At 37.2% G+C, this 15,366-nt stretch overlaps 2 protein-coding genes across 4 annotated transcripts in view; one reads left to right on the top strand and one right to left on the bottom strand.

Moving 5' to 3' along the window:
- LOC134804272 (GTPase-activating Rap/Ran-GAP domain-like protein 3) overlaps positions 1–15,366 on the bottom strand; it is a 155,423-nt gene that overhangs the window by 86,336 nt on the left and 53,721 nt on the right. The gene's annotated exons all lie outside the window — the stretch shown is intronic.
- LOC134805323 (zinc finger protein 454-like) lies at positions 10,020–15,207 on the top strand. The gene is made up of 5 exons (XM_063778643.1): positions 10,020–10,101; positions 10,177–10,252; positions 10,599–10,769; positions 13,474–13,697; positions 13,943–15,207. Exons 1-5 carry the CDS (start codon positions 10,091–10,093, stop codon positions 14,745–14,747), a joined length of 1,287 nt encoding a protein of 428 aa, XP_063634713.1. The 5' UTR covers positions 10,020–10,090; the 3' UTR covers positions 14,748–15,207.

The raw sequence follows: 15,366 nt of genomic DNA, 5'->3' as shown, positions 1-15,366 counted from the left end.
CAACTATAAAGAGTAGGTAATTTGCTTGTGACGTCACATGCTAGTGTTTCATATAAATCCCATAGTAGCAAATCGTTTTGACAGTTCGAAACAGAAACTCATTTGACTAGTATAGTCAAATACCCAATTATATTGAGCCACAAAAACCCAGCGCATTTTAACGGAACAACCTTTAACCTTGTCACTACTAACGCCATCTGTTAGAAATATTCATAACTAACATTAGTCCAACAGATGGCGTTAGTAGTAATACACATTATTTAACCTTTTATTTATTTTTTATGTTTATATAATGATATTTTTATGCTTGATAACACATCTAGACATGAATATAAATTACTATGTTAAATCTCAAACCTAACAGTGCGATAGTTTTTCCGTAAAGTGTACCACAAGAATGCATAGATTGTCGAATAGTGATAGGGCTCGCTTCGCTCGCCCTAATAATAACTTTAAAATCAAAAATATTCGACAAATAACACAGATAAAAGAAATACGATTCTCACATCAAAAACAAACAAAAACGAATCAAGGAGGACTTCATTTAAATCGCGATTGCTGTACTTGTGTAGTTTTTTTACAGTGTTTCAATCGCTTTCACTTTCCTGTCTGCTGTTTTCGAGAAGTCTCTAGAGTCCGTCTATATACGTAATCTGCACCAACTTGGCAGTAGAGATGCACCGGATATTCGGTTACTATCCGGTATCCGGCCTATCCGGCCATTATAAAAACATCCGGCCGGTACCGGATAGTGGCCTACTATCCGGCCGGATACCGGATAGTAACATTGCTTGATTTCGGAGTAAACAAAATTGGAATATGAAACAGTCACGGTCATAATCGTATTCGTTTATTATTTTAAAACAATTTAAACATTCCACTCACTTGCACGCGCACTCATTTCGAACCCAGAAATGAGTCCGCGCGAACGTTAACTACGAAACAGGTCAAAACCTGCACAATGCGCACCTGAAAAACCGAAATGTAGGTATAGTACCCCCGGTCGAATATTCGGCGGCCGGAAACTGGATATTCGGCCATCGGCCGGCTGACCATCGGGTCAGGCCGAATATCCGGTATCCGGTATCCGGCCAATCAACTATCCGTTGCATCTCTACTTGGCAGTGACAAAGTACCTACAGGCCGATTCGAACGCACACTAACACTCGAATGATATTTGAATCATCTTATAGTTATTTCTTCAACCAAATATCACTTTTGATACTGACCGATTAGTATTATGTATAATGTCAGTATCATATTGGAAACAGATCTAAAATTGACATGGAAATCCACAGTAGTGGCGGTACACCCCGAAATTCAGTAATAATTTAATTTTTTGGTGCTATGGGTCAAATTGATTCATGAAAAATCAATCGTACCGAGTTACATACCTTTATCACCATTTGCAGCGTTTTTTGTCGTACCGCTAGCACTACAGATAATTTGACGAAAATGCGGACAGGAAGGGTGACTCAGTTTACGAAATGTTTATTTTACAATCTAAATAAAAATAAAAACTGGTCAAGTGCGAGTCGTACTCGCGTTTCAAGGGTTCCGTACATCACACAATTTATAGCAATTTTTTTTGTACGTGTAACGTGAGTGAAACTTTGAAATACCCGAATGGGTCAGTTCAAAAACCAGATGCCAACGCGCCATAACATGAAGTGTTATGGCGCGATGGCTTATATCTCTGCAACTATGCAAAGTAGCTTGGATAGGAATATTAAATGCCGAACAACAATACACGTGTCCAAATGCGAAAACTGAAGGCCGAGCTCCGCGTAGAGCTGAAAGCTCTTTATCTATATAAATATGTTTATATCGTCGCCTAGTACCCATAGTACAAGCTATGCTTAGTTTGGGGTTAGGTCGATCTGTGTAAGATGTCCCCAATATTTATTTACCTATTTTATATATTTATTTATATTTATATTTCGGAATCTCGGAAACGGCTGTAACGATTTCCATTATATTTGCTATATGGGAGTTTTCGGGGGCGAAAATTCGATCTAGCTAGGTCTTATCTCTGGGAAAACGTGCATCTTTGAGTTTTTATGTTTTCCGAGCAAAGCTCGGTCTCCCAGATATTAGTGCTAAAACAACAGTACAAGTACCTAATCAATCAATAGTACAAGCACAGATTATATAATAGTTCTTACGAACAGATACTTATCTCTCAAAGAAAACGCAAATACCTACCGTTTTGATACCTACACTAAAATACAATGGAATGACCTTCAACGCGCCGCTCCCCGCACCGCGCGCACCGGCACAAAGCTAGGGTTGCCGACGCGACGTTTAGAAATGATTTTACAAATAACTTTTACTTACCTAAACTATAGATTTCGTAAGGTCGGGGTACTTTAGCTCCCCAAAATAACTCGGAGCAAGATAAGTTGCAATAAGTAATTAATAATTAAAATAGGTATTCCACGCGTAAAATTATGAAACGCATAATTTCATTCCGACGAGTGACTGCGAAACATTTTAAAAGGTCATATCTCCCTGTAGTAACCGCAGTGTTTACGTCGTTTTATAAACCGCGCAATGAATCAATACCACCTACTTAGCTTGCAACTATCGTAAAAATGATATTTATACCTATTGAGCATGTCTACTTACTTTTCCTAGCTATCGGAAGAGCAAAAACGGTTTTTTTTATTAGTTTTGTTGTTTTTGCATCCATTCACACTACAAGCTGTGTTATTTTGTTCGTGACGAAGACATTTCTTTCGCATACATTTTGATATAGGTATTCGAGCGGGCAGCGACGCGACGTGCGTGTGTGAGCGCGTGTGGCAACCAACTGGCTTGCTTTTCTACAAGGAACGGGAATAGTTTCGTAGGTATAAATCCGAACTCGCGCGGAGAGTTCCATAGGCCTGGTACAAGTACCATTGCGGCTGTGTGCCAGATACAGCCTAGTCGACATTATTTGTCTTCAATCGGACTCACGCTTGAACCTAAAGGCACACCTCTTCGGGACGCTTCGGACCTTCGGCCTTATGCAGATATCGGCCTAGGGCCTTCGCAATAGCTGTCTACACCACTTTTCACTTAAACCATTGCTGCTGCGTCCCTAAAATTACCTAAACGCATTTTTGTTCCTAAATCCGTCTCACACTTGACTGTAGATTTCTAATAGGTTTTCCTGTCATATTTCGGTAAAGAACTATTTTGTGTATTTTTTTCAAAATTTTAGACCCAGTAGTTTCGGAGATAGAGGGGGGGGGGAATGGTAATTTTGTGTCTACTTTCTTGAATAACTTCTAAACTATTTATCCTAAAATTATAAAAAAATATACTTTAGATTCTCATAATGAGCCCTTTCGTTTGGTATAGGTATAACACGATATGAGCCGTAGGCGAATAAAAGACACGGGACAAGCACTTTGACACGTACATTGAACGACGTTTTTTAACACATTTGCGAAAAAATCACAATAAAACAAATATTGGTAACATGAGTATTACACTTACATTTACGAATTTTCCCTTGAACTTGAATGATATTGTATATTATCTATTATTCAGCACTATAAATTACGTTCAGCGTTGATTTACATTGCCTAAATTAATCACAATAACTCATTTAATACAAAAACACTCTTACAGTTGTAATCTAAGATAATTATTTTGATACAACTAAATTTCAAGTGAAAATGGCGCAGGGCCGGTTTTACTTTTTCATTTTTCTGTTTTTCTGTTAACGACAAACGCAAACGTGGCAATGATAGTTCCATTCAGCCAAATAATAAAAAAGTTTTTTAGTGAAATATCGTATTTTATAACGTTTTATTTACATATATAATAACAAATAAATATTTACTTCATATCGTGTAACAATACTTCTTTCATATCTCATGCTCTGAAAGTGGGTCGTTGTTGTTCTAAAAGGTGCGCATAAAGTGATACGTTTATGCTCTAGCGCAGAAAATTGGTGTACTCCTCTGCGTCCCCGTCCCACGAACAACTGGGTGGAAACAAAATGGAAATATAGTGTCTTTATTTCCTCGCGTGGAACAATTGGTACCTAATTGTTTAAAATTACTTATCCCACGTTGATCCTTTTTTTATAAAAAGTGATGTACGTAAATTGTTAAAAACAAATTATTCTTGATTTCTTTCGTTGAATTCTATTTACTCGATTTCATAAGGCGGGAACCGAAAGGAATACACCAAAAATATTTTTTTAAACCTCACTCTTGCGTAAATGAGCAAAGGCAGAATCTTATACAGCCACAGTTAAACGTTTGTACGTTATTAAATGGGTTTTTAAAGTTATTTGGCACTATATAATCATGAAAATAAAATAAAATACTAGATAAAATTTTCTTATATTATTAATTAAATTGTTATTTAATATTTAAAATACTTTTATTATGTTATTACGTGGTGCGGCGCACCAAGGTCGCGGTGCGGTCCGGTAGTCTGTTGCGGCTTTTAGAACGAAAAAGTATAAAATTAAAAAGTAAGAGGCAATCCCGCTGATTTTCATAGTAACTATAATGAACAAATAATTTTAAAATTACTGCAGTTTGTTGAAAAATGTGTGTTTTCGTAAATATTGCAATCTAAATGATTTTCGCTAGGGGTTATTAATCTTCACACATGTAAAGTCTCCGATTGCAAGTAAGTCCTAAGGAAAAAAATCATGGCCGTAGGTCTATTAGGTACTTCAATTACTGATGTTGCGATGTCTTGTTTGGTTTCCTCGCATTCGATATGAAAAGTAGAGTGTTTAACTCGGGTGAAAGGCACCATTTCCGTCGCGGACACCACCTCGGAAACTACCTCGACAGAAATGGGTGCCTTTCAACCCTTGGTTAACAATCTACTATTGTACGTAATAAATGTGCAATGGCAAAATAAAAATATATAAAGGTTTTCAATATCCAAACTCTTTGGTGTGGACGTATCGAATACGAGAATTAAATTTAAAAAAGCTGGAAAAGTGAAAAGCATTAGTTCGCAAAAAACAACTTTGCGAACGCTAAACAGCTACGTAAAGTAGCACTTTTTGAGCAACTGTATTATTAAAAAAATAATTTAATTTTGTTCCAAAATATAAACTCTCGAATAAGCTCATCAGGAACGTGTAGATACAATCTGACAAGTAAAGTGAGTAAGTAATACAGGTAGGGTGGATTATTAAATGGGGCACCGAGAACAGCTACTAGATCCCCTGCTGTTACGCCAAAATGGTCTTAGAAGTCTGTGCGGAAAGAGAAGAGTCGTGGATTGTATGGGGCCCAATACATTCCACGACTCTTCTCTTTCCGCACAGACTCTATAAGTTATAACCATTATAACCGACTTCAAAATTCCAAGAGGTAGGTACTCACAGTTACAAAGCGGATGTTCGCTTTCTGTATTTTTAATAGTACATTACTACAGAGGCCGGGACGAAAGGGGTTGCCGGCCGAAGACATATAGACGGCCGAGCGAAACGAGGCCGGATAGGTCTGAGCGCGGGCAACCCCATTTCCCGCCGAGGTATGTATAGTGCTTTTCTCAAACATGCAATGAAATAAATAAAATAAAAAATCCACGAAACCCAAGTTTTATTTATAGAAAAAACTAAAAGTAAACTACACCCAAAATATAACCAACACATACCTATATCATTATCACGCGTATGTTTTACACGAGTCGTGTATTTTTACTACCCGTATATTTTCATGTATCTTTGATTTTTTCGCCTTGTATCCGTCTGACTGTCGTTTTCGTCACATAAGTTTACATAGTCTTTCATGTTGATATCATGTTTCACATACATCGTTGCTTTATGCATGGAGTAAATAAGTATAATTTACACAGTGTTGACGAATTTGTAGTTACATTCATTTAAAATATGCCACAAAACTGTTTCTAATAAACTGTAAGCCATTTTTCTTAGTTTCTCAAATAATAAAATTGCCATAAGCAACCATATACATACTTCGTCTTTGACTTGGCGGTAGAGGCAGCAAGTTATTAAAATCAATTCTGCTTACGCTGCCAATTCCAACACCTACGATTACAATTAATATTAATTTCATTATTTCGTCGAAACTCATATTAAAGTCAAAAAATCAACAACGCACCATAAATCCAATAAAACAGAATGAATATTTTTCAACTTTACCTCCATAACAATTTAAAAAATATAACTACGCGTGTTTGAGTAGACCTTTTTACCGCTAACGTTTAGATGAAATATTTTACATGTTTTTATTTGTGTAGTTAAATTTATAATTTAAAATTATAAAATTATAGAATGTATTATTTATTAAGTTAATGTTGATTTTATACAAATAAAACTGCAAATAAATAAATATAAATAAATAAATTGTTTTTTGTTTTTTTTTTTTTATAGGCGTAGTGGCAGAGTGTCAATACGAACCATAAAGCAAATACTGCCTCTAGTTTTTTTTAAGGATGAATGCCACGATGCTGTGTCACAAATATCTGTGAAATGAAAATTAAAAAAGAGGACTTTGCCGGCCTAGGCCTGCAAGATGTGTATGAAATTCCATTAACGACCTTTTGTCCTAGCCGCACCTGAAACGTCATACTTCGCAGCCTATTATAAGGAACATAACATCAATATTTCATTGCATGTTTGAGAAAAGTATGTTATGTATACTCTGTCAACTAGTGTCAAGCAATTTCCGTCATTAGAAAAGTACGGCAAATTTAAATAAAATTAGGCGCGTAGGGTTAACTTCCCATAGAAAATTTGAATTTCTCGAACAAAATTTACCCTCCCATATAAATGGACCAGCCAAAATGTATGAAAGAGCCAAATTTTTTTTTCACGGTTTCGGGGTTGGTCCCGTTGTAAAAGTTGCTCAGTATAATCCCAAAACCTCCCTGGCAAGGGAATGCACTTATTTTTTGGCCACCCTGTATATTGTATAGGTATTTTGTCAGTGTTATTAAACGGCGAATAAAGTAACATTTAGTTATCTGTTTCAAACTTCCGTTCTAAAGAAGGTGGTATTTGCAATTATGATAAGAGGCTAGGGATACCTACACCCAAAGAGAATATAACCACTACGTTAACTGAGAGAATGAGAGGGCAATATCCGCCATTAGTATTATGCTAATTTCCATACATATTGTATTTTTGTTCCTACTTGCGCCAGGCTGCCTACACCAACCGATGGTTTTTATATAGCAAAGTCTCCAAACTTTTGTCATGAAGCCACGAGGGCCACCAGAGCCATAAATTCGGTTACTTTTCGCGGGCCGGATTCCAAGAAATTTGGTACTTTTCGCGGGGCGAGTCGGCTGGCACGCAAACCAGGTTAGGCCCGCGGGCCGTAGTTCATTGTTAAATATGAGTAGGTTTTTACTCACTATTTTTAACTCGCTTATTTTGTCTTAACTGATAAAACAATTTGAGTAAATCGTATGTTGCAGACGCAAAGTAACTCTCTGTCAAAACAACTCAAGTGGAAATATCTAGAACAAAGCTGACCCGGCGAGGAATTATTATATAGGGAGTCTGTCAGTAATAGCCCCCCATTCAGCTATTGTCGCCGCAGGCATCTCATTTTACAACCTTTGTTCCAATAGGAAATTCTCAGGGGATTCAAAACCTAGTGACTAGTGGCTATAGCATTCTAACAAAAGGACATACAGGTTTGGTCTGTTATCTCTTCACGCTTAAACTGCTCAACTGTATAGATGAAATTTGGTAGGTATGGCGATAGACGGATAGTTTGTGGCCCGGGGAAGAACGTAGGATAGTTTTGATCAACCATAATCATCATCCAATTTTTCATAATTTTTCAATAACCTGCTGGGTGAACCCACGGCATACTTAAATCTTTGTTATTGCCTTGGGTACAGCTTTAAACGGGGGATGTAATATTGCTAAATGTGACGTTAGGATGGAAACTGCAGCTGTATTACTGTCGCGACATTACTGCTGTAGCCTTGCGGGCACTGTCACTGCTCAGATAAAAATTAAATTAGTGACGAACTGAACGTTCGAATCGTGACAATAGTGATTACTTATCATTTTCTATATTTATGCAGATTGCAGAATTTCTAACCTTAATTCCAGTACGGAATATCAGTGTGACATTATTTATTCGCATAGAAGCTGGAAAGAAGGCGAGGCAAGATTCGTGGCGCGTTGCATTCATTAGACGGGGCTTCGTTAGACCGAGTCTTATTTAATTGGGCAAATGAAAGCCCGTGCAGAAAATATGATTCGTCAGCTGCTACTTATTTCTTTACAAAGAAACTTAAGTTTAAGGAATTTTCATGACTTTTATGCCCATAATATAATATTTATAATATATATTATTATTTCATAGAAACTTAAAGTGCGTATAATAAAAAATATCTGGTAGACCGAGCTTTGCTCGGAAAACATATAAAAACTCAAAAATGTGCGTTTTCCCACAGATAAGACCTAGCTAGATCGATTTTTCGCCACCGAAAACCCCCATATAGCAAATTTCATCGAAATCGTTAGAGCCGATTCCGAGATCCCAGAAATGTATAGGTATATAAATAAATATACAAGAATTGCTCGTTTAAAGGCTTTTTAAAGGTATAAGATAAAAAAACTTGTGTCACGGGCCTATTGGCCAAATTACTTGTATCCAGGTCATTAAGAACAGAATAAAAAAAAGCAAAAACGCTATGTTAAGATTTCAAAATATTTGCTCAAAATCAAGACAAATACAAGAATTTTATATTAAAGGAAAAAATGGAAAAATTACGCTTCCGGCAGGACAATACAAATACAAGAAATTGTAGAAATTAAAAAGTGGCAACATCGTAGTGTCGTCCCTTTCAAACCAATCTAAGAAAACAGGACGACACTACGATGTTGCCACTTTTTAATATCTACAATTTCTTGTCAGTCTATACCTAAGTTTCATCTGTAATATATACCTAGGTATATCCTTATAATAGGGAATATTACGCAAAACTCTGCGTAGAGGGCGTCACTAGCACAATCACAGGGACTACCGCGAAACACGAAAATCGAAAGTTCGGTTTCTGCCTCTCTATCACTAGTGCCTGTTCGATCGATAGAGAGGCAGATAACGAAATTTCGATTTGGCGTTTCGCGGTAGGCCACTAAACTTGTAAACAAACTGCCTTGATGCATCAATGTCATAGTTAAAACTTGTAAAAAAACTGTTTAAGGCTGGTTGTTGTTATGTACCTATAAGTAACTTTATAGTTTACTATGTGCACTAGTGCTGCATTCTGGCGGCAGAACGTTGCAGTAATTTACTTTACTCCCTATTAGTCAGGCATCAAAAAATAAAGAGAAAAAAATATGTAGTTTGTGAAACAGGTTAAAGTTTTTTTGACTCGTTAAACTCAGTGTAAAAAAATACAAAGTAGGTATAGTTGGTCAAGCAGATCTGGTCAGTAGAAAAAGGCGGCAAATTTGGAAAATGTAGGCGCGAAGGGATATCGTCTCATAGAAAGTTTGAATTTCGCGCCTTTTTCTACTGACAAGATTTGCTATCCATATATCCATTATTAGTACATAAACTTTGTTAAGCAGATCTTGTCAGTAGAAAAAGGCGGCAAATTTGAAAAATGTAGGCGCGAAGGGATCTCGTCCCATAGAAAATTTGAATTTCGCGCCTTTTTTTACTGACAAGATTTGCTTGACCAGCTATATGTATCCTTAGAAAAAAAATTGTCTGTGGTCCCTCAGAATCTTCGATTTAAGAAGTTAAGGTTCTATTATATTTTGTAATGTATTTTTGTTTGAGCTGATGGCCGTGTTGCCAATGCTCCTAATAAAAAAAAAGAATATCCGATCACAATCGACAAACGCGATACGTCACGGCTTACAGGTGCAAAACTAATTATTTAAGGCAATTTTCGTGGAAAAAAATTTAATACGTACCTATCTAATAAGGCGGCCAAGTAAAGAAACTAATTATTTGGTTCCGTTCCGTCAAAGCTTTTTTCCGTCATAGGCTTTGGTCATAGGTACGTAAATGTCAAAAAATGTCTTGTCTATTTATGTCAAATTTATGTGACATTAGTCAATTAAAGTTGTTAGATTTTATATTTACACGTATATTTAAGTTTTGATCCTCAAAACGTAACCATGGTCGACAGGTTTGTACATTTCTATATTAAGGTATATCCAGTCAAATCTTATTAAGAAAAAACTTAATTTTATTTACCTTACAGCATGGACATAGACGGTACTAGGATATCTTACATCATGCAAGAACCGGGTAACGCCAATGGCATTTTCTCTATGCAGGTATTTTAATCCATTAATTAGTTTGATATCAACTTATTTTAATATAAAAATGAACACAGTGAATAGTTTCCTTGGCGATGCATTTTACCTCATCCGATTTTCCTGACTGGCCGTAAAATAAGCACAATAAATGCACTTGTGGGCTCATTATCATTATTGTATCAGTCAAGTAATGCCAAATGATGGTCAAAGACATCCCTTAAGAACCTCCACAACTACTACACTGCATCTAGGAAGCGGAATAATGCGATATTAATCGCATGACTATCTTCGGTGCACTATGTTGGAGCATTCACCGCTAGGCCGTAGCCTAATATTCAGCATATATTTTTTCAATTATATTCAGAATCCAATGCCGTGGGACGACGACTCAGGCGCCAAATTCGTGTGCAGCTTATGCCACAAGACATTCTACAATGCTGTCGCCTTGCATAACCACAAGAACATGCAACACGATGGGCAGTGCTCGGGCAGCGACGCCGAGTTCCAGTCGGCCACGGGCCAGGCGCATAGCCAAGCAAGTCGAGCTTTGTTATTACATTAGTACTTAAAATTAGGTCAATTTTCGGCCATTGTCAAAGTAAAAGTCTACATTAAATTGCAGCGAAATACAGTCGCCATCAGATATATCGGACCGGCCGAGGTGCTTAAAAATATCAGAACACGCAATCTAGCGCCTTGATAATAGGGGCGTGTTCAGAGATTAGTGAGCATCTTGGCCGCTTCGATACATTGATGGCGACTGTACATATGTCGACGACCGGTCTGGCCTAGTGGGTAGTGACCCTGCCTATGAAGCCGATGGTCCCGGGTTCGAATCCCGGTAAGGGCATTTATTTGTATGATGATACAGATATTTGTTCCTGAGTCATGGGTGTTTTCTATGTATTTAAGTATTTATATATTATATATATCGTTGTCTGAGTACCCACAACACAAGCCTTCTTGAGCTTACCGTGGGGCTTAGTCAATTTGTGTAAAAATATCCTAAGTATAATAATAATAATAAGTATAATAATGTCAAAAATGGTGGTCATTAGACGCAACCACAGACATAAATGACATAATATTTAGAGAGATAAGCTGTTTTTCAGTCTAGAGGTAAAGTTCTTACTTCTCGCCATCTATAAGTTCTTTAATACCTATTATGCGCTTACACGCTTTCTCCATTTAGCGTACACATGCTTCTTTGATATTTCAGGCCTTGTATCGGTGTCAGACATAGGTAATACGAGCTTATGGGCGCGTCAACGTAGGTAAGGTAAGTACCCCTATTAACGAGGGGGTTAAGCAAGTTTTCCAAAAAGAGCCAAAAATGAAGCATAAACCGGCGGTGTATGAACCAAGACATATTTTTTTATGTTAGTTTGTTAATTAAAGTTTATATTATTTTAGTTTCTGGCCTTGTTTTAGAAACTTATAAAGGAAGAAATAATTATCAAAACTAACATGTCTAAATCGCCTATTACCGTGGTAATGGACCACTGTTACCCAAATACCGCGGATGTGGGTTCCTTTTTACGAGGGTGGATAATCCGTCACATTTTTAGTTCCATAATTATGATAAATAATATTTATTTGACAATAATGGATAAAAAATTTAATGGTATAGGTATTCAGTACAGTACGCTTTTCATATTATAAGACTTAATTAATGAATTTAAATTAAAAATAGTTGGTTCCTTTAACGCTAATAACATCGTGGGTTACCTACCCTTTACGAGCAAGTGTGATGCTGTCGAAATTCTTGTTTAATTTATTACCTATCTACGTTAAATAAATAGGTACTTAATTATTTCAACCGGACGTGGAGGGCAAGTTGCGCCAAAAAGTTTAAGCTACCACAATTATATTTTACACAATATATAGATCTGTGTAAGTTAATGTTAATGTTGTATGTTTGTGTGTCTATTTTGTTATTAAAATAACATAAAATGTATTTTTCTACTCCAGCACTACTATATAATCCTATATGATTCCTTTGTCTATATGATCAATTTATCACAATAGCCAAGTGTTGTATAAAAAAAATGCTAACTTCTAGGCAAAGATCTAAAAACCAATATTTACTTTGACTTTATTTATAATTACATATATCCTTTTATGTTTGCTGCCTTTGAAACAATATTGTGTGCAACGGTACCTACATTAAAGTTTTGGGTCTGTATTAGGTTCTCATACAGCTTATTACCGAGTGATGTCTTTTCTAACCATCGTTAAACGGTTCAATTCAAATAATTTAAAAACGCATTTACGACTAATAAAAATAAATAGTTATCTCGTATTTATTTAATACAATCAGTATAGATGATTCCAAATATTACAAAACAATGGTTAAAATTAACTTTATATCCAAACTTCTGTTTTTATATGAATACTTGAACGAGTTTCTCATATAAGGGTTTCGAAGAAAACGTCTGAGAAGGTGTCTATAATTGTAACCAAAATTAAGAGTTCTTGCATAGATTTCATACCACGTTAATAGCTCTTTAGCTTTATAGGTGGTTAAATATTTCAATAACATCAAAAGTCAAGGAAATGTGCATTTATATATGAATATAAGATCGCTCGAATCTAAAATACCGTTTCCGTTATTACCGAGGTATACCTCGAAATTAGGTGTCACACAAAGAAAATGGAACCTAACACCGAGGTTTTTAATTTCCATTTGTTTTCCTATTGGCGAGCAAATATCACAAATAAAGTATTTGGGAATCATAAAGATAATAACTAAGAATCAATCTCAAGTCTTAGTCTTTCCATAATATTTACTATTATTACGCTAATCACTAAATAGAATACGCGTTTACTTACTTGAGGTGTTGCGTGTTAGTATGGAGCAACCAAATCTTGCGCTCCTGATGCGCTGGTTTACGATTTTCGACTTTTTTGCGTGATGTTTTCGTAGTAATGTTATACTTATTCGACAGTCAAAAGATAAGGCTTTATTTCTGTGTTCTTAGATTCAAAGAAAGTTAGTAAGCTTTCTTATTAAACGCTATTTCGTACATACCGCGGTAATGAATGCCAATTTTAATGGGGTCGTTAATAGGGGTACTTACCTTAGAAGTTTGTAACATACGCTTATACGCTCTTACAATAACGCGCGATAAATAAGGATGCGTAGTTATCTTTGCTATATGCGTGTTTCTATATGTGGACTTTTTTCTTGCCACGTTTGTTATTAATGTCACGTTAATAATGAGTTTTTACACTTTTAGAGTATTATCAGCTACGACTACAAGTTCTATCCGTTGAAAAAACCGTACGATCCAAGCGAAATAATAATCCAAAAGGACGGTATAACGACCAAAACATACTCTGAAGACACCACGTTCCTCATAGTGAAGGTAGAGGGAGTCAGCATCGATGACAAGAGGCGCCGGCTCGAGGGTGTGGTCAAAAGAGCGAGGATGAAACCGGCCAAACAGACTGTGGACTTGAGGTGAGTTCTATCCAGCACTGGAAGGTGTGGGGAGGGGTGGCATCTTGGGTAAATATAGTGAAGGTAGAGGGGGTTAGTCTACACTTCTATGAACGCTCTTTTCTTAGACGCTCCATAAGCGCGAGCGATCGATTATGGAGTCTCGTAGCTTTCATAAGGGGTTTCAAGTTTATTGATAAATTTAAAGATATATTGGTAACATCCATCGTCTTCTGTACTCTTATCATAATTATTTCCCCGCACAGGGGTCCCTTCACGTGCACCTTGCCATCGACGTTGCGGCCTGATATGCAGTGTCACCAGGTGTTCTTCAACTGCTGCCAATACTCCCTTCACTACCGAGAGGAGCACACCAAGCGACGAAAGGCCGCGTTACGCTGCCAAATATGCGAGAAACGATTGGACGAAGACTTTTATCTAGGCTTGAGGGCGTCGACCCGCGCGACGTTTTCATGTCGTTTATGCAATGTGACGTTTTATGACAGTTTGGACTATGATGAACACAACAGCTCCGTTCACGCTAAAGTCAAGCCTCACCAATGTTCGCTCTGCGCGAAGCGCTTTACGCAGCAAGGCGGCCTACAGCAGCACATGCGAATGCACAGCGGCGTCCGTCCATTCGCCTGCACCTATTGCCCGAAAGCTTTCACCCAACGGGCCGGCTTGGATCAGCATCTACGCATCCACACTAAAATAAAGCCGTTCAAATGCGTTATTTGCCATAAGTGCTTCTCCCAATCCGTCCATCTGCGGCAGCATATGCGCACGCATACTAACATTCAGCCGTTCGAGTGTTCGGTTTGCGGGCGGCGGTTCAAGCAGACGAGTCACTTGAATTTCCACATGCGTTCGCACGCAAACGAGTGTCAGGCGGGGGTGATGGAGAAGCTGGAACAGTTGGCGCTGCACGGGCAGGCGTCGCCACTGAGCCTGGCGCGGCTGCAGCCGGTGCGGGACGGAGACACGCTGTACTACGCCGCCGAGCTGGCAACGCCGGACGCTCACTACTATCAGCAGGTCGCCGACTCCGAAAACTACCTACATGCTTGAGGTAGACTTTCTTAAAATTGCTTTATGCTATAACTAGGACGTAATGTCCTTATTTTGTGTAGCTGCCTTATTGTATGTCTTCCAATAGCATGTTTTATCGCTAGAATGCAATTAACTGTAATTGCACGTAGTTTTTGTTCGTATGTGTATTTTCGTAAAAGCTAATATAACAATTGCTATAGTAAGTAGCGGATAACGCACACTACGATTCGTAAATAAATTGATAAATATGTAATTATAAAATCCTTACTTTCTCATGGCGTACTAACACAGTAATAGGTACCAAAAAACAGACCTGGTGTCGATAGAAAATTAAAATGATAGATTCTGTATTGACATGGGCATGACAATGTAAATTATATGAAAGAGGCAAACACAATTTTAATACTTGTAATTTTTTAGAAGCTTAAGTAATAAACTATTATCTCACACTAAACTAACTAACTAACTAACTAACTAACTAATATGGCTCAGCGATCCAAAGAGGATCTTGGCCTCCGAAACGATCTCACACTATTCAATTTTTTCAGCCTGACCAACCTTCGCTTTATAACAATACATTAAAGATTACACATTTGCAAAATACAAAACAGTTTAGTTCTGTTTCAGTAAAAAAATT

The sequence above is a fragment of the Cydia splendana genome, chromosome Z (assembly GCF_910591565.1).
Source record: "Cydia splendana chromosome Z, ilCydSple1.2, whole genome shotgun sequence".
In the NCBI taxonomy this organism is placed as follows: Eukaryota; Metazoa; Arthropoda; class Insecta; order Lepidoptera; family Tortricidae; genus Cydia; species Cydia splendana.
This window is presented reverse-complemented; position numbering and strand designations above follow the sequence as displayed.

Bases quoted from the DNA above. Each gene is read 5' to 3' on its own strand.
- LOC134805323 (XM_063778643.1), top strand. The intron at 10,253-10,598 runs GTATTTTAATCC...AATTATATTCAG, and splicing joins ATGGCATTTTCTCTATGCAG to AATCCAATGCCGTGGGACGA. The intron at 10,770-13,473 runs GCAAGTCGAGCT...TTACACTTTTAG, and splicing joins CGGGCCAGGCGCATAGCCAA to AGTATTATCAGCTACGACTA.